The sequence below is a fragment of the Opisthocomus hoazin genome, chromosome 1 (assembly GCF_030867145.1).
Source record: "Opisthocomus hoazin isolate bOpiHoa1 chromosome 1, bOpiHoa1.hap1, whole genome shotgun sequence".
Taxonomy (NCBI): Eukaryota; Metazoa; Chordata; class Aves; order Opisthocomiformes; family Opisthocomidae; genus Opisthocomus; species Opisthocomus hoazin.
The window spans coordinates 136,296,915-136,323,006 of record NC_134414.1 but is presented as its reverse complement, the minus strand read 5'-3'; the positions used below and the strand labels follow the sequence as shown (position 1 = coordinate 136,323,006).

At 46.3% G+C, this 26,092-nt stretch overlaps 2 protein-coding genes across 4 annotated transcripts in view; one reads left to right on the top strand and one right to left on the bottom strand.

The window, feature by feature from the left end:
• Positions 1–232: 232 nt before the first annotated feature.
• On the bottom strand, positions 233–17,760 carry PLA1A (phospholipase A1 member A). Of its 2 annotated transcripts, none has more exons than XM_009941607.2 (11): positions 17,621–17,760; positions 15,633–15,834; positions 14,107–14,284; positions 12,690–12,798; positions 9,481–9,582; positions 8,458–8,547; positions 7,412–7,579; positions 6,276–6,365; positions 5,709–5,817; positions 2,045–2,209; positions 233–726 (listed from the first exon to the last, which is right to left on the bottom strand). In XM_009941607.2, the coding sequence occupies exons 1-11, from the start codon at positions 17,691–17,693 to the stop codon at positions 642–644; spliced, it is 1,371 nt and encodes a 456-aa protein (XP_009939909.1). In that variant the 5' UTR covers positions 17,694–17,760; the 3' UTR covers positions 233–641. The 2 variants fall into 2 exon arrangements, with proteins under 2 accessions (XP_009939909.1, XP_075293361.1); XM_075437246.1 differs by having other exon boundaries at positions 233–723.
• A 5,157-nt stretch (positions 17,761–22,917) lies between these two features.
• Positions 22,918–26,092, top strand: part of CD58 (CD58 molecule) — a 42,914-nt gene continuing 39,739 nt past the window's right edge. Inside the window, exon 1 of one of the 2 annotated variants that reach the window (XM_075437217.1) lies at positions 22,918–22,995. In XM_075437217.1, coding sequence (XP_075293332.1) covers positions 22,944–22,995 — 52 coding nt within the window. In that variant the 5' untranslated portion in view covers positions 22,918–22,943. Of the gene's footprint in view, positions 22,996–23,892; positions 23,946–26,092 lie in introns of those variants that run through there. The other variant, XM_075437225.1, reaches the window with a different exon arrangement.

Genomic DNA, 26,092 nt, shown 5'->3' with positions numbered 1-26,092 from the left:
TTTCACTTCATATGAGCTTCAAAAAGAACAAGCCAACAGCCAGAAGAGCTGCTCCAGACCTGTCATGAGAAGGAGATTCATGCTGATTATTTAGCAGACGCACTAACACGAAAATCAATAGGGTCTCGCTCAGACAGTGTCTTGTAGATAGGACTAGTGAGTTTCCTGTTGGAGTGTTGGCAAAGAATGACTCCTTCCCATGCCAAACCTGAACGACACGGTTTCCCCTTGATGAGGAAAAATAATACTTCTCACCTTTAATATGAAGTTCTCAGGACACTTTAAGATAAAACACAAACGAATCATCCATATACACCCGTTGTAGGAAGAGTGACATTATCGCCTTCTTTCATACAGATCTGAACCTTGAGATTAAGTGACTTGCCCGTCTTGCTTTCAGAGCTGGCTACAGAATCCATCAGATAAAAGTCCCAATCGAGTCTTTTACTGAGAGTGTTTTCTGTAAGCAGTCAACCTTGTACTCACTGATCTGCTGCACACTGCTTTTCCTTGATGTCCCGTCCCTGGTGCAGGAAGTAAGAAAACCCATCCAGGTCTATGGTGAAAGTATCATCTGTGAGGGCAGAGCAGCAGCAGGTTTAGGGCTCCTTTCCAGTTTTGGGTGTGCTGTGAAGGCCATGCTAGGCACAAGCAGCGGGCAGCTCGCAGGAGATGTCTGCGTTGCTGGGGAGAGTGAGGTTCCAGGGCAGGCATGACACTGTCCTGCTGTGGGAAGAGCACAGGGAAGTCAGGCTGTGCTTTAGCACGCAGAGGTTGCTATCCTAACGCTGAGGCAAGCAAGCGGCTGATGGGCCTTGTGCTGCTGTGCGAGGGTGAGATGCACAGGGTGCTGCGTCCTGGCTGGGATGAATTCGCCGGGGGGCTGGATGGGGGTGGGGTTGTACCTTTCACCTCTCCACCACCTCCTACGAGCAGCACCTTTGTTGCTCTGCGTGCTCCCAGTTTTGTGATAAAAGTGTGGTTGTGAACCTGTGCAATTCTACAGCTTTCCACCTGCAGTGCTTCCAGGGGTGCGGGTTTGAACACCTTTAAGGCAATGTGCTGTGCTGTCCCATTCATAAGAGACCAAAAGCCCCATCTCAATTTGGGAGTGCTTTTCTCCGCAAAGCATGCTAGTGAGGAATAGTCAAAGGCGTGCCTGGTATTTGCATACCAATATCTATCCCTATCTGGACCTACTGGATATATTTTTACTGCCTTGTGCTTGACTCTCCTTACTGCCCATAAGAACAGAATTTGAATGTGAGCACAGCATCCCTTCTGCTTCTGGGTTTCCCTGCTTTGGATTGCCCACTAGCTTGCTTCAGCCTGGACCCAGTGTAAGGATAAAGTCAGAAGCAGTGTGGACAGAGATTAATGCATCAGTATAGACACAGCTATTTTTCCTTGCATGCAAGAACTCTGCGCCTGCAAAACTCCTGGCAAGAATACTGTATTATGGAGAAGGCCATTATCTCCCTGGGGATGAGAAGGACTTTGCTGCTTCTGCTCTGGATAAGGTAATCGTGGCTGAAGGCATATACTCTACAATGCCTGTCCCATAAAATGCCAAAATGGTTGTTTTCAGCCTTAGTGCTTTGTAAACCGATGCAGTATAAGAAGCAGAAATGTATTACTGGTCTTCTGTTATCTTATCCTGAAAAATGTGCGTCTGTCATGTTTCAGATGGAGGCCCGCTGTAGACAGGGGGAAGCTGGAGAGAGCAAGCAAGGACAAAAGGAACAAAGTCTAGTTAGTACAAGCTTTTGCCATCATCTGTGACTTAAGCATCTTCAATGTGATGTGAGATGCAGCCATTTTCCTTCCACATTTTCCCTGGGGGAAGAATCACAGAAAACTCCTAGAAAATTAGCTTGGAAGTTTTTCTCTGTCACGGGTAGAAAATTATTTACAAAGGGACACAGAGGGGATGGGAGAGAGCTCTTTATATGTTTATCTAAAGGGGAGAGAGAATGCATTGTTTCAAACCACAGGCTGCATCCATAGGCTCAGTGAATCCCTGTAAGATATTCCTGTGACTTACTTGCTGTCCAGAGGCAGCAGGGCTACGCAGAACTTGCCGACAATGGATGACTCATCCTTCCTCCAAAACCGATTCTTGGGGATATACTTCAGGGTCACACTGTTTATCTGGCAGAGGGGAACTCTATGGGCCAGCAGCCGTTTGCCCATCTCCTGGTACTTAGGTCTGCAAGGCAGGGTGAGAGATGTGAGGGAGAACATTCAACCAACCTGCAGACGCAGGCCGTATACAGATGTGTTGAAACACTGGAGGAACCTGGCGTATTATTGTGAAGCCCTTACATAATAAAATGGAGAGAGAAGACTCATCTGTCAAAACAGGGCATTGCATGAGAGTCTTATTGGCTGTCTCTGCATGTTTATCTCTGTAGAAAGGAATATTTCTGTATAAATATCCTTCCTTCCATCACACAATTACATGATTGCATATCGATTGAAACACTGCCCAGGTTCCTACAGAGAGGTAAGTGGTAGGTAAGGCCAACATCTATGAAATCATGAATGGCACAGACAGGGATCGGTTGTTCACCATTTCTTCCAGTACAGAAAGTAGAGGCCATCAAAGACAGCTAACAGGTGGCAAGCTCTAAAAGATTGCACACTGCACAGAGTACCATTCCTTTTAAGCTGTTAAAATCCTTGCTGTGGAATGTTGTGGATGCTAGAACGTTTACATGACTGTATAAGTCATGGGAGGAGGACTGGACAAGTTTGTGGAAGACAAAAGCACAGGGAGCTAGGACAAAGATCTCACCTTTGGCTCTGAAAGTTCCTGAGGTGTAATTAGTTAGACGCTGGGAAACTATCTGGGGGAAGTATTGCTACATGCTTACACTGCCTTATTTATACTCTTCTCTAGGTATTTGCTTTTGAACATGTTGAAGGTGGGATGTTTGGATAGAGGGATGTTTGTCTGTCCCTATGCTCTTACCCAGGTAACATGAAAGGAGAAATGTCGGAGTTTGGGTAGACAGCTAATGATCAGAGCCCAGTTGGTCGTGTGCTATGAAAGGGTGCTGCCCAGCCATTTTACATAGGTGGGCTGCCTCCCTTCTGTGGAGTCCATCCAACGAACCTTCTTATGCTTGATCTACTTGGCACCTCTAAGAGCCTGGAGATCTTCAACTTCCTTGTGCTGATGAAGAGTATGTGCGTAGCTGACCCAGCGCAACCCCAGAAGCATCTGGGTAACTGCCTGATCAGAAACATGACGGGAGGGAAAGAGGAAAGGTGACAAACGGGTCATGAAAAAGCTACAATTCTGCTAACCAAAGTTGCTCCTGGGCATGGAATGACAGCGGAGCTCAGTGTCCTCCTAGGCCAGAGTCGCCAGCCCAAACCAGTACATCCCATCCCTCCCTTCAACTGTGGTGGTAGATGCTGGACTTCTTGTGTGTCTGACTGTGTGTGGCTTGAAGCTCCCAAAACCAGGAAGCATCATGAAATTGTGGCTGTAAAGCTGAATAATGGACAGCAAGTGGAAAATAAACAGAGGGGAGACCATCTCTCTACTGCATATTGTTCATGGGCAGGATCCAGTCCTGCCCTAGGACAGAGGAACATGGTAAGTTAAGCAGGTTGAAGAAAGTAATTCTCAGGCCCGACATTTGGTCCAAGGCTACACAACCTTTGGATGGATGTGGGACTCTAGCTGCCTTCAGTAACATGTTTTCTTGGATATGGGGGATGTCGTGTGATGTGTAGGCAAAGGCAATGCATCTGCGAAGTGTGCCGTGTAACAAGCTCCTTACTCTGTCAGCTGCATGGAAGCTGTGGGGCTTGGGGACACGTCTCTTGCACTCTGAGCAAAGTGTGTGAGGTAACGGCATCCCGAGGAGTGAGATTGGAATTGATGTTTGGGAGAGGAGGAGGGAAGGGCAGTGTGAGGCAAGACACAACCATGTGAGCCACTTGCTGAAGGTATGAGACTGGCTGAACACTTCCAAGTCCCTGTGCGTTTATGAGGAACTGCAGGAGGACATGCACGTCAGATCACCTGAAATAAGTCAGTGATCGGTCAGTGTGTGAACTGCGCTGTGAGAATCTGTGTTTAGACGCCCGTGCGACGCTCTGAGCTTGACTGCTTGGAGGGCTGAGCTTTGCCTAGAGCCGGGAAGTTTCTTTGCTCTTTGTTATGGTGTGAATTAAAAGGGCTATCTTCACGTACGCTCTCAAATCTGTAAGCAAATTTTTCAGTTTAGCCTTGTGCTTCCTCGGAAGGCACTTAAATGAAACACAGCCCCTGTTCTCCCGGGGTGAGGATATCTCTGGATAGGTTACCCTGGTACAACTCTACTGTCTCATTAAAACTTGCGGGTACAGCTAAGCCTCGGGATTGCCTGCCTGTCTGTCGTCCCCAGGCAGCCTGTCCCTCCAGCGCTCACAGGCCTCCTGCCTGACACCCAACAAATCCTGTGTCTGACACTGCGAAAGGAAGGGCTGCACATCTCAAACAGATCAAGGGTCCTGACTCGACGTGAGCATTACTATTTCCTCCCTCCTGCATCTTCGGAAAAAGCAGATTTGGCTTCCAAGCTGAGGAGGGGTTGAATAGACTGAGGTCCACCAGGCTGGAGTATAAACCCCAAATTGCAGTGCCTGGCTCGAAATCTGTGACCAAGCAGCTATGTCATGCTGGAGAGCACCCTAGAGCGTGGCTTCCCCTTCCCTGGGTCTCAGTCCTACCTCCTGGTGCCCAGGGCTGAACCAGCAGCACAATTAGCTTCGGGTCACAATGTTTTGTCTTAGCTGTAAGGACTACCTGGGAGCCAGTGCTGGAACCCCTGTGATCCTAGGAGAGCGGGCTGGGGCTCTTTCACAGACTGTTTTCCTGCTTTCTGAGGCAGCCAGCAGCATGTGCTAGCTGCAGGTCTACACTGCAGTTCCCAGCCCACAGCAGTGGGCAGGAAGGCATAGGAAGAAGAGAGGAAGACTTCTTCTGGGGAGCTGCTTTGTGGTGGGGAGATCCCCCTGAGGCAAGGGCTGTGGAACAGGAGTCTGAGTCTGGTTCTTTAATTCAGATACGGTTTGGAGGGTGGTGCTGCTTTCAAGAGAGATCTACCTGTCTACACATGTGGTCTTGGTCCTCTACTCCCTGGACTTTTCCCTACAATGGGAGCCTGGGTGCTTTGCTGCATTACTGCAGAGGCAACAAGCTACTGAACACATTTCTGACTGTGCAGAGATGCACTTGTCTCCTCTTTGCAACCGCTGTCCTATTGGGCACCAAGAGAAATGTTTAAGCCACCAAGTGCATCAGTCTGGAACCTCTGGTGGATGGGGTCTTGCTGTAGCCATCGCTGTCTGGCAGAGTGGGGCTAATCTGACAGTGACTGTGGTTTGAATTGGCACCAGGCAAGGGCATGGTGTAGAAAAGGAACAAGCGTAGCAACATAAAAGTACACAAATTTGGGGATCCCGGAGTATACCTACTGCTTTGTGCACTCTGGACCTAGCCAGAGTTACTGAATTAATGGCAGCACGTGCCTGATTCTTGAGAGCATTTAAGGTGAATGTGAAGGTACTCAAGAAGAAAGGTTGTGGTTCATCACACAGTGACTGCACTCAGGGAGATATGCTGTTGTTGTGCCTCTCCTGTACCAGGATAAACATCCTCACACATGGAGCTGGCAAAAACCAGGCCAGAAGCATGCACTGTCACTCACATGGTGATCTTCGCGGTGTCCTTGGTGCTGTTGCTGCAGAAAGTGATCTCAATGCTGGTGACTCTGTTTCTTTTCTTCTGTAAGTGGAACTCAACCAGGCTGTGGTGGACTGAGCAAGAGGCAAAGTATGGGAGTGAGGGCAGATACTATGGGTTGGACCTACCCCTTCCAAAAGAAGGCCTCTAGCACACATTCCTTGACCCCACCAGCAGAAACAAGATTAAATAGATGTAAGAAAAAAACTCGTCTCAGTGGTATAGGAAGCACAGTGGGCAGGTCTGCATAGTCCAGCATGAACAGACAGGCACTTTCATTACCCTTTACTTCAGTCCTGAAGCCATGTGGCTGTGTTAATCCAGAGCTGTGCCCACACTAATAAACCCATTGTAAAGGGCTTTATGGAGGAGATGTGCAGGGTTATTGCTCTTCAGCTGTGTGTCTGAGACTGTCTGGGCCACAGTACCTGATTCTGATGGTGATGGTGGGTTGTAACTACCCGGCCTCCCCAAAGAATCTGCCTCATTTGGTCAACCCCCTTCTGACCCATTTTTTTCTCATGCTACTTACCACAGAATGGGGCTGTGGGACTGGTCATTAAATAAACTTTCACTTCTTTGGGCAGCTTTCTCATGTTGACACCTGCCTGCTCCAGCAGGCCTGCAGGAGGAAATAAAGCCAGTGCAGGGATAGCCATGAATGACTCAGAACAGAAATATAATTGGTGCTGATTCACCTCCGCTCACCCCACCCAGCTCCACTGTCTCGGAGGACAGGCCCTGTCTTTATACCACTGCAAATCAGAGCAAATATAGGTTTGTGGTGTCTGTCTGACAGATTAACGTTCCCTCAGAAACCCTATTCTGGCTACCCCAGGTACTCATCATCAGAGCACCTCTCGGTGCCTTTGTTTCATTTCTCTGCTAACAAACTGTGTCACCTGTTGCACCTGTGCAAAATGAGCAGGACTAAAGACCACCAAGTCAGGAAACCTAGTGCAAATGTCAATGACAAAGCAAAAGCAAGGTGCTGGGAAACGGAGTTTCTTGGTCAAGTGAGAAGATGACCATAACTGGAGGCCTGCAGCACTGGCTAGCTGACAGTGTGGCTTGGTGAGATGGGGAAGGGATGGCTGATCTGAGGGCACCTGTACCAAAAGAGGCCTCTCCTGACATTCCTCTGCAAATACCACCAGAGGACATTTCTTCTCCTCATGCCACAGCCCAGATTCAGAAGCCTAGAAGAGGCAGCTAGTACCTTCTCCCAGCCCTTGGAGCTCACTTTTGGGGAACTTATGAGAAGGAATTTATGAGCAGGAAGTGACATGGCAACAGTGGGTGGTTTCTAGAAGAACAGGGCTTCAGGCTTGGGCTTCCAGCTGCTTCTCTAAACAAGACACTTTTTGAGCTAATTGCTCAATTGTTAGGCAGGTGATTCTGGAGACTCTCTTTCAACGCATTTGTGGGCCCTGTGAAATATTTAAAGATCAGAAATGTTCAAGATGTTGGTGTTTTATCTTGGGCAACATATGAACTTTTACAGAGTCTCTACAGAAGCCCAAAAATGAAACAGCTTCTCTCTATCCCCAAAGAAATTCAAAGCAAATCCTGCGCACAGAAATCTGAACCGCGTACTGTGCTCTGCACTGACACCCATCAGCAATGTATTGCCATCTGCTCCAGGAAGACTTCATGCTGGTACTGTACCTATTCTGGGACAGGAGAACAGGAAGGGGTCAGCACAGTCCAGGCAAGATCCATTCAAAAAATCCTGATGACTTGTACAGGGGAACGCCACCATCGGACAGGAATGTCTCAAGGCGCTGACATAGAGATGTACTGCCCTCATGTGATCACAGATCAGATACTTATAGCCTGCAAGAAAAAAAGCACCCAGAGAAAAGCAGCCATGAGCCTTTCGTTTGGCTTCAGTCTTTCTGCATATTTCCAAGGAACTGAGAGTCCAGAAACACTCTAGCTGATTCTGCAGCCAACCCTTTCGAATTCATAACATTTTTGCAGAGCATCTTTGTGACTGCAAGCCCAGATCCCATGCAAGAAGCTGGAAGTGTATCTCCCAGACTGAGTTCCCCAGAAGAGGGGCACCACAGAGCTGCCATGTCTCCATCAGTGTACCACTGATGAGGCACCGAACTCTCTGCAAGTGGGTGGAACGGTGCAGTGCTTCCCGCCTGCACTGGGACCCCAGCTGTGGGAAGTGAGGTGCCATAGGCGTCCCCTGTAACCTGAGCCTCAATGCAGCTGGCCCATCCAGAACATATTTGAATATTTATCCACACTATTTACTGTGTAAATTCCTATTCTCCAGAAAGAAAAGGCAGTAAGAGTACAAGCTGTCTCTCTAAGTATAGACACATCTTGCAGCATGAAAACAGAAATAAACTTTTGCTAGTAGTACCTAACAGCCTTTCTAGCAGAAATGATTTCTTTGTTGATACAAACTCTACTGATCCTAGGGTTTTGGATAATACAGAAGAGTCACCAAAATCATGTCTTTTGACAGCGGTGCTGCGAAGACACTTGACCTGTATGCGATTTTAATTTCAGCTGCTTGTTGTACAGCTGAGAGCAGATACAAGCCATGAATCTTTGCTGCTGTGTGTCTTTACAAATATATGTTGTCTTGCTTTGATATCTGCACTGAATGTGGCAGTAGCTGGTTGCCAAACAGCGTTTTCACAGGCTGCTAAATGGCCATGAAAGCCCTTTGCTTGGCCACAGAGTGTTCTCACCTGCAGAGATGAACCGGGGGCATCCTGGCTGATCTTTGCCTCCATTGACGAAATAATCGATGTGGCCTACAGGAATCCGGATCCCAAAATCTGAAAGCAGGTGAGATGCCATTTCATTCTTCTGCTTGGCTCTTCTGTAGGCTTTACCCTACATGCTGCTTGACAGGCCCCAATAGCTGGTTGAACATTAGCAGTGCTGGACCCAGCTACATGCTGCTTGACAGGCCCCAATAGCTGGTTGAACATTAGCAGTGCTGGACCCAGCTCCAGTGCTGGAGAGAGCAGGGACAGGTTTCCTGTCCCTACCCACCTGCGTTGTGTGGGATTGCTGCGCAGAGCAGAGAGCGCTCCAGACCCTGCCATCAAAATGACTGGGAACTGTGGCTTAGACACCACCTCTGTGACTCAGGTCCTTGATCCCATATAAAGCAGAACAAAACTGACCATAACCTTAGTGGTGGATTATGAGGCATGGTTGAGAGCGGTGTTGGCAGACATTTTCATGATCTCCAGGCAAGAGGTGTGACTCAAAGGCACCACATTACTCTTTAGCACGTGTTCTGCCTACGTAGTCCCTAAGAGCTTTAGACAAGTTATTCTGTTGTTCACCAGCTCTTGTTTTGACTCTTTAACTTTCCACTGGCACTCGAAGTGGCACCTTTCTTACGTCAGGTGGAAAAAGTAAAGTGAAGCTAGACATGTAAATTCCTTCCAGGTGGTAAATGCTATGCTGAGCTGGTTCTGCATAAGCTCACTCTGCTGTAGCAGGGTTGAGGAAGACATATTTGCTTGAAGATTTCCCTCTGTCTAATCTCCACCTGTCTGCTGCTCTGAAGGGCTCTGGGGTATGGATACCTGCCAATGAATTCATCATTACAGCCTATCTAATCAAGAATCATCCTCAGAGAGAACCTGAACTCACGTCAATCTGGCATAAAAGGGACAATGACCCACACACTCCTTGGCAATAATGACGGCAGGAGGAACAGAAGCATGGGCCAAAGAAGACGGAAGCCAGCTTACTGTCAGCATCAGTATGAATGGCTTCCACAAAGAGGGCATCCCCAGGGTCCAGACGTTCCTCAGGGCTGGCTCCAGTGTACTTAGGGCCTGCGGGATCCAGGCCTGTGACAAAATAAAACGCTTCAACAACAAGTGCTCTTCAGCCCCTCTCTTTCTTATTTCTGCACCAGTTATTTTATCCAAAACTTGAAAAATGTTGCTAGGCAGAAGACATAAATTATTCTTAGGTTGCACTGATTGTGGTCAAGAATGGTTTCTTCCCTCAGTAACTTCCACTACAGCTTCCTTACCTTGTCCTCCACTGTTCCAGTCCCCTTTACCAGTTTTATACCTCAAGTTTCTAGGCTGCAAAGCCATGACAGAGCTTCAAATACCTCTGACTGAGTAGGTTCAGAGTGTGTTTGGAATTGTTGGTGAAATAGAATCAAACTCATAAAACCTTCCCTAGTTGTACTATCATCTGTATTAGCACTAATGCCAGAGAAATGTTACTGAAGATTGTCAGATAGATGATGAATTCAGCATCCCAATCCAAGCATTACAAAGGTTTGACACCATCAAACATCCTTAAAACAAAGAGGCTTCTGAGCCCTCTCCCCACGAATAAAATTGAGTCCTTAAGCAGCCATCTACATTTTTGCCTAAAACCAGCTCCTAGAGCAACTTCTGGGGAGTCAAAGGAACACAGAATATTATCCTTGGCAATACCAAAGACCAGGTTAAAGATAATTTTTTTGTTGTTCTGGCTGGGGATTATCCTGTTCACTTTTCATAGAAGAGCAATCATCTCACAAGATTTTTTTCACTCTCCAGGCAACAACAATAGTTTAAGAAGCAGCTCTGCTCCATATGCCACTTAGCCTCAGAGCTGGCCAGTGTCACTGCCTTGGACTCAGTCCCATTAATTCTCTATGGAGAAGGCAATACCAACAACATACAAACTGCGTTTGTGAGGGGGAAGGGAAGGAGGAAGAGGGAAAGAAGGGAAAAAAATTCTTTCCTATTCTTTCTATAAATAAAAGAGAACAATGGGACAAGTGGTCAGAAGAATTTGGTGCTTTAATTTTTCTTCGGTGTTCTTTAATCTTGACACGTACAAAAAGCTGCGAGGTTCCCCACCCACTTCTACAGACCAAGTTTTAGTTGAACGCTTTAAGAGATACTGAAAAGTGTTTTTCATTATAGCTTAAATATCTTCCTGAGGAGGTAGAAACACCTAATATGAGCAGCAGTCAACTCTAGCACAGCTCTGAGACAAGCACATTTCTATCCTCTGTTCTCTATGCCTGTCTCCTCCAAGCAGAAGCTTCATGAACTCCATTGAGATGTACACCCTCAGCAACTAAGAAAACTATTCACTGAAGCTATGCTGTATGCAGCTGAATTCACTCAGGCTTTTTCAGTTCCTCTGCAAGAATTGAAACAAACTGCTCTTCAGCAATTTTAGATAGGGGCTGTTCATTCCAGTTCCTGTACCATTTGGTTTCCTGCACAGGAAGATATCCGCAGGAACAGACATAGGCTAAAGAAACTCACTTCACAGAAATAAAGTCTGTGCTCTGATCTCCGAGTCTCACTCTGGTTTTGCTCCACAGCTCTTTTTAGGTGACTGAAAACACTTCAGCACATTGTGGCTCTGTGAGCACATTGCTCTGTGTGCATATGCATGTGTGTGAGGAGAGAGGAGAGGAGATCAGACCAGACATATCTTGGGTCTAGTTCCACCTGTCTTCAGGCTCCTAAATATGAACTGGAACCTGCAATGCCCAGTGTGCCTATGAAATCACCAGGCAATCAGGAGTGTAGAAAAAGGGTTGTCTTCTGGCAGAGCTAAAAAATAATTGAATAAATAAGCCTATAGAGCTGTTATTACACATAGACAACCTAAATGGGAAGAGTATCTGACCATGAAGCTAATTACCACGGTTTTCTGGGAAAGTGTCTGCTTCTGCTCATCTGAACATATTGCTGATCATAAAATCCTGGTGCAGGAGAGTGGTTGCTCCAAGTGTCCCCTAATGTACACTTTCATTCACAGCTTAAAAAAGAGCCCAGCATGAAACTCAGCTCCTGCTAAGAAATGCCTGTGTTTTATGCAGTGTGGGTAGCTGTGACATGAAGGCTGAACCAACATTTCTCTGTACTGCCCTGCTGAGGACCCTCCTTGACAATACCTCTGTGAGACAGACCAGCATGGGCTGAAGCAGACTGTGGGGCTGTGGTCATGCTACTGATGCCTTTATGTCTGTTCCTCCTTGGTGGTATTTTCCTTCCTGTCAAAATTAACCTCCATCCCTGGGTATTCCCAGAACTCGACAAGACCCTTGACAACCTGATCTGACTTAGAAGGCAGCTCTACTTTGAGTTGGGAGGTGGACTAGAGACCTTTCAAGGTCCCTTCTCACCTAAATCATCCTGTGACTCTATTCTTGCTCCAAACCTAAAGGCTGACAAAGCTCTGAGTGAACCAAAAACCTCTAAATGCCATGATCAGCATCTTTCTCTGTAATTCCCCCACTGCATCCTCTTCCTCACACCCAGGAGTCTGGTTCTCTGTGTTTAAGGTCAGCTCTGATTTGATACAACTGGGTGACCTTAGACCAGTGTACTGCGAAAATAGCTGACTTGTGGGAGAGAACAGCAAGAAGCCTCACCTTGGGCCTCCCAAAATTGGCTCAGACACTTGCCTGTGGTCTTTGCCTGCTCTGCTCTTCTTGCCCAGCCACAGTAGGACTGTGTCCCTTGTCAGTGATGCCACTGCCCCTGCCTACCTTGCTGTCACCCTGAGCTCTCAGCTCGCTTCTTTCTGCAGAGCAGTTTGCTCTTGCTGCTCCCCCACAACAACATGCATTGTGGGTTTTAAGAACCACGTAGGTACACATGCTACAAAGTGGAAGCAAAGCATGTGGGTGTTGTGGGTTTTCATTAGCCATGAGGCCTCGTATTCTTTTAAGCTGGCACCAATTTGAAGAGTGGAGCAGAGGTGGAAGGCCCCTTTTGCAAATATGTGCACTCTTTTGGTGGTGTGAAAGGGGACTGATTGCTGAAAAGACATTGTCAGGCTCTTGCAAAGCTAGGAGAAGCCCCTAAGCTTGGATCTAATGAGCCCTTACACAGCTGAAAGATCACTACGGATGACTCCCCTTCCTTGCTCTTTCATTCTCTCCCTTGAAGAGCAGGTGAGGACTCAAGACTCAGTTTTATGATACCTGTTATCCGTCCCAGCTGACCGCCATGGAAGTGCCCCACCAGGCCCCCGACATGCGCACCAAGGCTTACCCCAATGATGTGGATGGAAGTCCCTGAGATTCCCAGGGCCTGCAGATTGATGATAGTACAAATTAATGTTGCTGTGACAGAAAGGTGAAAAACCCTGTCCCAGCCCACGCAGTGGCTCCTTAGCTCTTCTAATATAGGATTGCTTTTGAGGTGTGTGGTGGTGAGCATTTTCTGTTTTTCAGAATCTTTCTTCTGGCCCACAGATGCACACCCAACCCTAACCAGGTCGGTCACATGCTTCTGTTCATAACTACATAGCCTATAGCTTCTCTTTCCATAGCTTTCTTTAAACTGAATTTCCCTGTCTCACCTGAGTGACCCATGTTCACCATGTGAATAATCTTTTTCTCAGTAAAGCAGAGGAAGTATTTTTTTCATGTTTATACCACCATTGTACTAATATCCTGATTAGTATTTACCTGAATGGCCAGGTAAAGCACAGCCACTTAGACGTGGTGTGAGATGACCCCATCCAAAGGAATCCAGCTGCCTGCAGGCTGGTCTGCGCGACGCAGTGCCATACAACGGGAGGGCATACAGTGCATGAGAGCGTGGGGACAAGATGAAAAATCCTGACTTTGAAATGTATGAGGCCATATCCTGGAGCAGTACTGAGGTTTGTGAGAAGCCCAATGTAGTCGTCTGTGGCGTAGTGCTCCAGGAGAGGCTGGACAGAAAAAGTCCTTAAGTAGCTGGACTAGAGCTCAGCACAGGCATGCTGCCTCCCCGTCATCCCAATGACAGCAGCTCCCAGGGCTGTGTATTTCTGGATAGAAACGTGCGACTGTGCACGACATGGTGCATACCCAGGAACTCCCATGCTGTGCAGCCCGGCTCCGCAGTGCAAATGCTGCACGGAGAGCTTACACATAGCTAGTTAACACAAATGTGTATCACCCGCATTGCATGAGCGTTGTCCAGCTGTGCTGTGCATGAACAACCTGGGACACATCTGGGGATTTCCAGCTACTGCGAAGTACATCTGAAGCCCAAAGCAAACATATAATAGCCTCAAATCCCACCCTGTCCAGCTCCCTGGACAAAATTTCTGGGCAGAAGCAGCGGACTGTCCAGTGAAGCGTGGACCTGAGAAAACCCAAGGCATTCTTCGGGTTTGTCCTGGGCTAGAGAGGCAGCTGACAACTGGGATGTTTTGCCAGAAAACATCAAAACTCAAGAGAAAAGAGTAACAGTGGCATGCTCAAGCGTGGACTGAGACAAAGGGAAAAAAGAGATCTTTTAGTGCTACACAGCACTCATTCTGGAATAGAGTCTGCTCTGAATTGTTTGCACAAATGATGTTCTTTGGCCATGCTCCCCCCACACTGGAAATGCACAGTAGCTTACCAGGAGCTTGCTGATGAATTGTGAGATGGAGAGGGCCAGCTGTGTGACATTTTCCACTGCGGAGCGATAGGCTCCTGTAGACCCATAAACCCAGTCTACTGCGATCACGTTCACCTCACTTGTGTGCAGTATGGCAAGGACGAGCCCTTCAATCCAGGAAGGTTTGGTACCCAAAGCCCTGTGGAGTCATCAGAAACAAGTATGTTACGTGTCTTCCAAAGCAGGGCGTGTGCCAGTATATTGTTCACTGGTGCTGGAGCTTCACATGTCTCAGAGGAGGCTGCCTGAGAGTTGCTGAAAGTTTGCTCTGGTGCCAGACATCCACACCTGGCATTTCTTTGCAGTGGTGTAATAACAATTTCCAGAATGGGCTGATTCAGAAGGGAACTAGGTATTTTAATGAACGAGATATCATTTGCACGGCTCGGGCTGAGATGTCAGTCTTGCAGCGGTGCTGCAGTCAGCCACCACAGAGCCTATCTGGAGTAAGTGAGCTGACCAGGAACACCTGGATCCTGCTCTGCTACCAACTGGCAGGAAGGCCTTGGTCAAATCACCTAGTCTTTCACTCCTACATTTCCTCATCTGTAGACAATTAAAAAAGAAATTCTATACCCAAGGATTAGGGGAAAACTGAAGAGGCTGGGTCTTCTACCCACTTCCCTTAATACCACCTGGTGTGGGTGTGCTATGTGACATGAGGGCAACAGCCAGGTTTTCTGAAAAGACCCTGCAACATCTTCTGTATTTTCATCCTGGTCTGCTATGCACTTTCCATTCAGGCTTTTGCACCTCAAAACAAATAAAGTTACATGGTCACACCTGGCTGAAAAATGGCACAGTAAAATAAGCATGCAGAATGATGACAGCTTAAAAAAACCTGGCTCAAATCCCTACAGTTTCAAGAATAGAAGTATAATATGTCTGGCAGGGCTCCTCAATAGCTGACTAACCCAGGCTGTTGACAAATCAGGACATGAGCTCCAAGGAGACAATTTAAAGGGACAACAATCTTGAAGAAAAGACTTCTCAAATAAAAAGATTGAAAGAAAGAAAGAAAGAAAGAAAGAGAGAAAACAAGAGAGAAAGAAAGCAAGAGAGAAAGCAAGAGAGAAAGCAAGAGAGAAAGGAAGCAAGCAAGCAAGCAAGCAAGCAAGCAAGCAAGGAACATAATTTCCTAACTTTTCTTAGGCTCCAAAAAATGTGAAACACACACAAAATAGGCAGCTGATCACAAACTAAAGGACTTCAAGCTGCGTTGTAATAAGGGTTGTCAGCAGCATTCTCCGTGTCTCTGGCCCTGGCCTACCAACAGCCTCCCAGACGATTCCCAGGTCCAGTTTGGGGCTGAGCACTCCAGACTCTGTTCTTGGCAGGTGTTTCGCACACAGCCTCTCTGCTGGGGAGACCAAGCAGGTCACAGGAGCAGGGGGTTTCCGTGCCAGCCCCACCCAGTGCTTGGGAATGGCCCAGCAGTGTTTAATTTGCCAGTAAAAACTTAGCCACAGAACTCTTCTTTCTCTCACCTGAAGCCATGGATTATGATCTTGGTTTCCAGGCTGCTGTTGAAGCTGGAGTTCTTGATGCCATTGTCAGCTAGAATCAGCTCCCCACAGCTGGGGCTTGTGGAGGTGAACAGGAGAAACTGGACCTTAAGTTTATGGCCCCGTAAGAAGTGTGCTGTCTGGAAGTCAGTGCAGTTATGCTTTGAGAGTCTGTCTGTATTCCCTGCAACGAGAGGGAGTGAATAGCATATTTAGTCTGAGCCTGTGCAATGGAAAAAATAAGCTCATTCTAATTCATTAGGAAAATAAAGGTAGCAATCTCACTTCTATTGATAAAAAGGATGCAACATAAATTAAAATCAGCCTGTTCTGGGAACTTTATCTGTCTCATGAAGTTGTGTCTGTCCTTTGACGGAATTCTGGCACTGGCTGGGGAAGATAACCGTGGATGTCATGGCAGCTTTGACTTCTGAGAGTTGTTTTACCAAGACATGAATGACATTCTGTTGGGTTATTTTTTCCAAATCGGCCACACACGCCAGCTACTAAGTACACTTATGAGCTGGCTATTAGATCTTTAAAAAATTGTTGGCTAACAGGTAAGTCACAACTGAATGGGTATATTTCTATTCAAATTCTGGTAGGCTTATTAGAAGGTACAAGTCTAACTGACAATTGTGTCAAAAATCCATAAATAAATATGAGAATGCTGATGACAAAATATGAGAATGCTTTTGACAAAATGTGTCAATGACAATTTCCTGATAGATTCATTTACTGGATGAAAAAACTTTATGGGAAGGAAAAGGCAGGTACTGGAAGGCACTTTGATCTAGACAGAAAAAAAAACACCTCAAACCTTTGGCTAGTAAAAATCTGAGCAAATTTAGGCTAGAAAGCAAGCATAGAAGTTTAGCAGTATGTATGGCTGGCAGTATGGTATAGCTAGGTTACCCATAGAAGAGCTGGATTCTCCATCTTTTGTCATTTCAGAGGACTGGCTGCTACTTTGGAAGCCTTGTTGAAGGTAAGGTGTTGGATTTGCTGAAGGACTAACAGGGTAAAATTTATTGACCTACAATGAGCACGAAGCCAAAGAAGTGATTAAATGATTCCTTCTGACTGCAAAAGTGTTACTTTACAAACTGGCATAGTTGCATCCTGCTGCAATGACAATGCGTGCACCTTCCCTTTTCTGGACCGGAGGAAGTGAAACAGCCTTGAATCTGCACGTACAATAAAATAAAAATTAAAAACTTCAAAAAATCAAACAACCCGCTTCCTAACTGGTGGCTGTTCACATAGAAGATACTTTACATGAGCTAGGCAGAACATGGCCTAAGGGTCAGTACAAAGATTCAACATTCAGATTCCCCCTTGTGGGATGTGACTATCCCTTACTGAATTTATTTTGGTCCTCCAAGAGAAGAAGAGATGTTCTCTGAGATCAATTCGGAAAAACCGCAGCCCGTGAGCCAGCTTAACTAGCAAGGGCAGGTTCAGTGCAAGCACGGTGCAGAACAGAAATGCCATACGACAGGGAGGATTGTGAGTAAAGGTAAGGCAGGAGGTGCACTGCTGTGAAGCTGCAGGTGATGTGGGACTGTAGTGATGGTCGCACAAGCTGTTTTCATTGACAGTACAATTAAAGAAAGAAATGGAAGTGTGCCTTCTGTTTATTTTCTCTCAGCTACTGCAGATTACACTTGCTAAGCTTTCAAAGCAGGACAAGCCAGTGCCAGAGGTCAAGTGGTCCCTTTTCCGCTTCCTTACACTTCAGGGCAAACCCGGATCATTCTTTTAAATCAGGTTAGTGGAATTAAATCACTGAGACTGATTGAATCAAAGCATGGGAGAAGAAAGGACCATTCTTGCACTCCCCTTTCTTCTGGCATCTAACTAGATTATAGCATGGACCTCTTGACACACAGGTTGTTTAGGGAGAATTGAATTCAGACCCTTCCATGTATAACCTTCAATCCCTTGCCAAGCACTCTTGTCTTTCTTACCTGCTTGTGCTGAGCTGATCAGCGAGACGACAGCAAGAACGGTGAGCAGCTTTCTCTTCAGATCCTCAGCCATCTTCCTACTAGTCCACTACAAGTGCGAGGATTGCCCTGGGAAGAACAGCCATGGTGGGTTACTCGATCAGCTTGGCTCTGTTAATGATAAACCAGCCTGTGCTGTTTCAGGAAAGAAGGGTAGGGGCAATCACCTCTGCTCTTGTTCGACCATTAGCCAAAGTCTGTGTCAGCAGAGGGCTTCAGTGACTTTTTTGGTTAAAAAAGACGCGACGCTCCTTTCCTCCCTACTTCCCTTTCCTCAAGGCAAACCTCTGGCTTCAGAAATCGGCTAGTGAAAGCAGTCCCAGCAAGCAACAGAGTTAGAGTGCTTTATCCTTGCCACGTAGACCTGTCTGCCACATTCTGTCTGGGGACACTGATTTGTCACAAGGCTTCACAGTAAGTCTGTGCCAGGAAGATTCATACCAGCCTTGAATCTGTGTGTGTTCCTATTGCATCGCTGTCTCTTGCCCCAATTTCTACTTTTGGTCAGATTCCCGTAACTGATGAAGAAGGCAAAGCAACAAATTGCTTCTGAAATTGAGGGGAAAGACAGGCTAAAATGTAGTGGCCATACAGTAGCCGTATTGCTGTGATACACTCAGACTCTACATTTCTTAGGGCAGGGAAACTCTTCCTTTGAAAACTGCATTTCAGATACAACAAGAAATAAAAGGATGATCTCAGTAATGCACTAGTACCATAAGCATGAAAATAGTTCAAACAGATCTTTGAATAAAAAAACTATATTGCTTTGGTGTAAACAGATGGAGAAACATAAGTGCACAACAAAATGTGTATCTAGGAGTCCGTCATATGACATTCATGAGATGGCAGTACCATCTCTCCGGTTGTGTTAGATTTTCAGGTAAGGGCACACCTGTTTTCTAAGTCTCTCTGGTCTGGGTTGGTCCTTCTTGCAGAATAACAAGGCAGCTTTGCCCTTGACTGTATTAAATGGTAAGAAGTGGAAGGAGCAAAGGAGGGTTCCCTGTCCAGACGCTACTCTACAGCTGCTTTATTTGAACAACAAAACTAAGAAATCACTTCAGTCTGATCAGAAAGACGACTAAATACCTTTCCAAAAGCATCAGACATTATTTCCCTTTACAGTTACTGGCAATAGCGGTCAATCCCTTACCCCAGTTTGCTCCAGCCAAAGGCTTTGGGGCTGTTTTAGGTAGAAGATCTTATTTGTTTCTGAGTCATTTCTAAGAGAAATATTTCCAGTTCTCACAGGGAAGTCAGACAGCATCAGCTGCCTGGTCTGGAGGGCTACTGAAGCCCTGCTCCATATGCACTCTCTCATAGACACAGATACAGATACATTCTGATCCTGAAATACTTGGCTCCACGATCAAGCTGGCTTATTGTCAGAGAAGTAGGTTCTTAGTGTCTCTTCAAATATGTGATTGAGTTTGTCAACCCAGTCAATTTTCCAATATAGAAAGCTGCAAGTCGAATAGCCAACTCCTGGCTTCCAGCCCACTCTTCATCTTTCCAACTCCAGCGCTAGACTCGCATTGATTCACAGATTGTAAGACAAAAGTGCATAGACTGCAATGGGCCCAGTCCTGCTTCATTACACCCACAAATTCCACTGATCTGGATAATCTGTCCGTCAAGAAAGAAGGAAATAAACCTGTGAAATCATACCAAAAGGCAGTGACATTTCCACACAAGACTCCAGAGCAACAGCGTAATTGTGAAAATGACAATTTTCTTAGACTAAGACAAACTCTAGCAGCTAAAGAAAAACTAGTGAACACTTCTTTCCATTTTTTATTTAAATTTTATGGTAATAAGCTCTATTCTTTGTAGCAGGATGCAACTGTTACTCTTTGCCATGTTCTATGGAAATTTTGAAACGCCATGCAGTATGAGGCAGGCATCGCTATTACAGCCTTAGAGTAAAATAAACCTGCAGCCAAGATGTGCAGATCTGATTTAGTTTTGCACTGCTAGATATATTTGCAGAGTTGTTAAACAACATCTTGCTATGCTAAAAAAAAAAAGTCTGCATGAAATTGAAAATTCTGTTTCCTGAGCAGTTTTCTTTCTGTAATCTCAGAGTTAGTAATTCCAGGAAATTTTTTATTACATCAGCACATTGTGGTGGCCCCTTACACAAACAGCGAAAGCCACTCAGTTCCTCTTAGGTGTGCTTAAAATGCTTTTACCAGTAAAACTATTTTGGTATGAAGGATTTTCTTTTTTTTGTTTGTGAACTTAATTACTCAGTAACTGCAGTCATATTAGTTCCAAAACTTAATATTGCTGCCACTTATTTTACTTCCCAATGGGAGCGATTATAATGGCAATAGGAACACAGCTGCAAAGACTTTCAAACCACATTAGATTTCTTTTAACATTTTTTTTAACAGTGTACAATCACGAAGCACAGTGTGATTCACTTGAGAATGAGTCAGGGATAATGAAAGCAAGAAAACCTGATTTTATGCACAAATTATTTTCATTTAAAAAGTTTTTAAAAAAATCGTGCTGTCTGCACATTCAAGCAAATGCTGAAAGTGCTCAACTCAGCTAAAAATGTCATCTCCCCACCTACAAAGCAGCAGCTGGCAGAGTTGTATATGCACTGCAAATTCCCAGTAGTCAAGTGGAAGTCTAATCACAGGAAAATTCACTTAGACTGGAAAACTGTTCGTTGATACTGGAAACAATGCAGTCGAGATAGCAGTGTGGGACCTTGTGGGAAATCAAGTGTGAGTTAAGCAAATGATGACTTAAACCACGCCCCGTGGTCTTGGCATTTGAGGGAGGGCATGGAATACATGCAGACCTTAGCTCACTGTACATTAAGGCCTGGATCCACCCTACTACTGGAACACTTGGTACCATAGCTCCTGTATTTTCTGCCCTTTGCCCGTGGAGTAGAAACCAGGGCTTTGTGTTAAGCACCTAGCCTCCTATATATAGTTCCCAGGACTGACAGAGGAAGTGGGTTTAGTTCTCAACTCAACAAAAAGCGATTAAAACTCCTGAATTTCAGAAGAGTATTGTAACTATCAGATAGTAGGAAGAAAATATTAAAGACTGACTTGGAAACTGGGGAAGGGAAAACATGAGCAACTCTGACTGAGTACTCAGTCAGGAAAGGGGGAAAACCAGTAATTTTCTGGAGTCTTGCATGAGTACTGTGTGGACCTTCTACCTAGAATGACTGTATAAGTATGCAGAAGAAGGGAAAATGCATCCTTGCCATGTATCCCTGTAGTGTCCCAAAAATAGAGGAGCTGAGGTGAAGGCCCCAGACACCGTGCTCAAGTTTCTCTCTCACCTTCTCTGCTCCCTGAAGCCTTAATCATCCTCTACAATGTGGAGCATCTTGGTAGGAGGACATTTGTCCTGCTTGAAGAATGTGTGGGTGACCTCCTGTGGTTCCTTCCACCCTAAAATAATCTGTTTCTAAGTGAAAGTGTCAGTTCCTGCTTCAGATTTCTCTCTGCCAACCCGGATCATCTCATAACCTACAGGAAAGTTGCAGCGTGCAAGGTAGGAGGTGGCATCCTACCAGCAACAAGGTTCAATCCAAAGTCTCTGACATCTTGGGAGGGCATTTTACCTGACAAGAGGACTAGTCAGCAGCAGAGAACTGCTGCTCCTGCCACCGGGATACGGCAGGAAGATGGCTACCTTACTTTTCTGGTGTAAACACTGTGACTTGGAGCCTTTACAGGGTAGGGAGCTCTCTTCAACACTTGCCACAGGTTGAGAACGGAGGGAGAAAGAGAAAGGAGGGACAGAAAAGCTTGTGGTGGGTTTCTGTCACTGGGTAAAAGGTATTTATGTGATGCATCTGACTCCATTTGGAAGCCAGGTACATGCTATGTCATTCCAACATAGCTATGAAGAATGGATCAGTATTATTCTGATTTTATAAGAACTAAATGAAGGCAGCATTGCTCAGCCCAAGGTGCCGTATCATGCTGTAGCCTGCTGTGATCAGGTAAGGGACCTTACAGCAAGTCCTAAAAACCACGCAGCGTTGGAATATCTGAGTGTCGATTTTGGAGGTCCTCTCATTGGAGATCTCCACGGTTGACAATTTTTTTTTTCCCTACACCAGTACGGGCACTGTTGTGTAGCGGACAGCCCAACACAGCTGCTCGGCAGCGAGCTTGTGGGCTGAGCGCACTGGGAGAAAACCAGCCAGGGGCTGAGCCTGCGGTGAGAGCATCGCCATCCAGCACTATCACCGTGCTGGTGTCCCCTGGGACAGGCAGTCGAGCTCCTGGGAGCTGTAAGGTCTGCAGCTGGACTTGCTGGCAGCTGGGTTCTTCTCAGGCAGGACAACGCACTGCGAGTGGCATGCAGGCAAAGGATGCTAAAGTGTCTGCTCTCAGTGACCCACTGCCATGGGAGAAAAGCTGGCTCACGGCTGCTGCTGGAGTGTTTGGCAAAGCAGCAGTTTTTCAACAGCTGCTCTGAATGCTGACGTTTCCCAAACTGTTCTGGTATTTTCCCTTTCTTGCTCAAAACACTCTGCAGTGTCAAGAGGCCAGGCATCCATGAAAGGGAGTGTAAGTTTTAGTTTTGTGAATGGGCTTCTGAGCAGCTGGTGTCGAAGGAAACCCCTGGAAGTCAGAGCTGGTTTCTGTTTTGTTTTTTTAACTTCGCTCAGGCAGAAGGGTCACCTGCACAGAGGCCAACCCAGCCTTGGGCGAAACGGGTGAGCCTGGCCAGGTTTAGCCCGGAGCCCCCCCGTCAAACGGAGGTATTGCCAGGTGCCCCTCAAAGAGAACAGTGGGCGTTTTGGGGAGCATGGGTGTCAAACGCCAGGCTCCAGGGAGTACTAGGTTTAGACGACAATCGCTTTCTGAGGCAGAGATCTGTCTGTTACCCGCTGAAATGCGTTCCCCCCCTAACCTGTGGGGCTCCCACCCCACATTAAGTCGATTTAATTGCAGCTTTTCAGTTAGCAGAGCTGAAATTCCCCTGCCGTGAGACCGACACGACGGTTCCTGCCGCCGGCCCTTGCCGGAGCTGCGCCCCACGAAGCAGAAACCCCCTTTTCCACAGCATCGCCCCGCGCCCCAGCTCCTCCCTGGCAGCCGCAAGACAGACCGGAGGCGGCCACCCAGGCCCAACTCCCCTTCGCTAACGGAGGGCCCGGAGTTTCCCGAGGAAACCTCGGTTACTCAGCGCGGGACGGGAGGGGACGGAAGGCAGGAGGCCAGCCACCACCCTCCCTTTCGGTTTCAGTTCACAGGGCCAAGGAGCGAGCGGGCTGCTGGGGCGAGCGGCCATGGGGATGCTGGCTTGGCTGGGGGGGTTCCTGCTGTCTGGCTTCCTCCTGGGTAAGTGGTGAGGGGGGACGCGGTGGGGACCCTTCCCCAGCCCTCCCCGGTGCCAGGGCGGAGGGAATCGTAGAATCATAGAATCGTTAAGGTTGGAAAAGATCTCTAAGATCGCCAAGTCCAACCTCCCAGGGCGCGTGTGCCCCCGGCTCTGGCGGCGTTGCGGGGTCTGGGAAAGGAACTTTTAGGGTAAAAACGGGCTTCTCATCCACACGCCTGAAAATGCTGTTTATTGTCTGTTCTGTGTTACCGCTTGCTCGAGGAAAAATCATCGTAGTTATCAATGTTTTTCTGCTGGTTTGGGTGTGTTTTTTTTTTAATGGGTGGGGCTTCTTTTCTAGAAGTAAATTACTGGTGCTCACTTCTGGTGAAATATTGAAAAAAGACATTCTTAATCCAAATGCTGCCTGAGGAACGTGGCCCTCCTGCTCATAGCCCTTGGCTGTGAACGTGAGGAGTACGAGCAAAACTCGCTCGTTTTTGACATCGCAGACAGACGTGCAAACTTCCTCGTCGCCATCAGGAGCAGCCGCTGCTCTGGGTGAGCCAAGCAGCATGGCTTGCTGTGCAGGGGTCTTCTTACCATCCCTCTTGTCCAAGGGATTTCTCAGTGGCTTTGTGAGTTTCCTAAAACAGGACCTATTGCATCGCTTTTTTCTTAAAAAGAGAAGTCTCCTTTTGCTTTTCCTGAAGGCTTTAAGCAGCTGGTTCCGCTGCTGAGCATTCAGAAGTGCTCCCTGAGATTTTTCTCCCGAAGACCCCAGAAGTCTTCAGCTTGCTTTGTTTAACTGAGTTTGGACCGTAAGAGAGCATGGGGACTGGGTGCGCTGGAGGGCCGGTGGAGAAGCTTAGGGTTTTGCCTGCCTGCGTGATCGGTCTGCCGGCGTTCAGCCTCAGGTGCAATTCCTTCATCTCGCCTGCAGTGCTTTTGCAGATGGTTCTAAATGAGTGTGAGTAATGCATGATTAACTGAGTATCCTCTTGCGATTTTCTGTGGGTGTGAAGGCACTTTCTCACCTTACGTTACCTAAGTCAGCGTGCTGCTGCTACTCTGAGCGCCTGTGTCCGGGTGCCGTCGGCTTACCCAGGATGTGGGATTCCAGGTTCCAAACAACTTACAGCTGAAAGAGAGTGATGCAGGTAACTGGGCAACTGGAGAGGGTAGTAGTGGCTGCAAGTATCATAATATACTCCTTTAATGAAAAAATTAACCATCTCTGTTTTCTTTTCCTCTCTATAAAACTTTGATTCTGCAGTGTTTGATTAGCGTAGGAGATCAGGAATACAAATACAAACTCTTTTAGTTCACTAAACTAAATCAGCAAGATTGCACACCCTCTTTTTGTTTGTATGCTTGCATTATTGCTGTTATGTGTGTGGTTGCCTATGTGTAGATGTTCTGTTAATTTCATGAAAGTAAAATAAGCTGTCATCTCGTATGAGAAAATCCTGCCTCTGAAAGTCAGACTGGCTTGCCCAAGTGCATAAAACAAATCAGTAGCAGTGACCAACACAGAGACCAAACTTACCTTCTGTGTGGCTTTTTGTTTGTTTCCCGTTAGGCAGTGTAGAATCAGAGAATCATTAAGGTTGCAAAAGACCTTGAAGATCATCCAGTCCAACCGTCAACCCACCACCACCATGCCTGCTAAACTATGTCCTGAAGTGCCATATCTGCATGTTTTTTGAACACCTTCAGGGATGGTGACTCAACCACCTCCCCGGGCAGCCTGTTCCAATGCCTGACCACTCTTTCAGTAAAGAAATTTTTCCTAATAGCCAGTCTGAACGTTCCCTGACACAACTTGAGGCCATGACAGTTTTGGGCTGGTTTTTGTTTTAAAATTTCCTCCCTTTCTTTTTTGACACACACAAATATAAGCTCCTTTCTATGTTTTCATCAATAATAAAAATACCAGGATTGCTCAGGTTTTTTTCCTCTGTCTTTCCACTTCATCAGAGGTGTCATGGGAACTACATCACAAGGCATTGGGATGAATAGTGGAAATCTGGACTCCTAAGAAATTCATGTCACTTGTAGAATGTGTGTAGTTCGGTAGATTGCTAATAGAAATGTTAAACACAGTTTTAAATGGTGTGAATGGAAAAATCTTTTCTAGTCATCAGTTGTACGAAGCCAACACCTTATTTTGTTGTCCTGTTATCTTACTCTTAAATCTTCCTGAATAAACAGAGGAAGTTCTGAATTTCTCCTGAAGGAAAAAAAAAAAAAAAAGAAAAAAAGAAATAAATGCTCTTCCCCAAGCTTAAAGCCTCTTGAAAATCTTTGCCTCCAGAGCTGTGGCTGTTATATCATACTAAGACCAAAAAGAAATAAATAATTTGTATGTCATTGATATTTAACACTACAGGGTGAACACAGAGGGAAACATGTCATTGATAGTTGCTTGACTTCATGTGATTATTGGTCATAGTCCTTAGAAAGCCAGGATCATCTTGGGATTGCATGCACAGACTTCTTTGATCTTGAGAGTTAAGGGTGTTTGTCGAAAAAAAAGTGATCATGTAAGTGGATTTATCTTTTTTTTTTTTTTTTTAATGATGGTCCTATTGATGTACAGCCTTTTTGAGACAATATTGGCTGTATTCAGGGTGGTGTGGCTGTAGGCTAGCCGGGTGGTGCAGGGTTTGTAAGAGACATAGGCTGTAGTTTGGAGTACATTTAAACTGGTGTTGCCACAGGACAAGAACAGTTTTTCTCTGTCATCTGTCTGTGCTGTTCTTTACGAAGAGAACTGAAAAGATGATATAGCTGAAAATTAACCCAGTTGAAGGAAAAAAGTTATTGAGACAGATTATTTTCTCAGTCCTGTTGATCCTATAGCTACAAAAAGTCTGTGCTGGTACAACATAGAAGTGCTATCTGGGTGTTGGGAGGATTTGAACTGCTGGTTTTTTTCTGGCAGTTCAGGGTACACTTAAATGCAAGTCAGCTCTGTCCCTAATCAAAGCCCAGAGATCAAAAATAATCTGTATCCTACAGGACACAGTGATCCTCTCTAATAGTTCACCACTGCTGAAATAGGGATTCCCACTGCTCCCCCTCCCTCCCTTACCTACCTCTGCCATGTGTTGG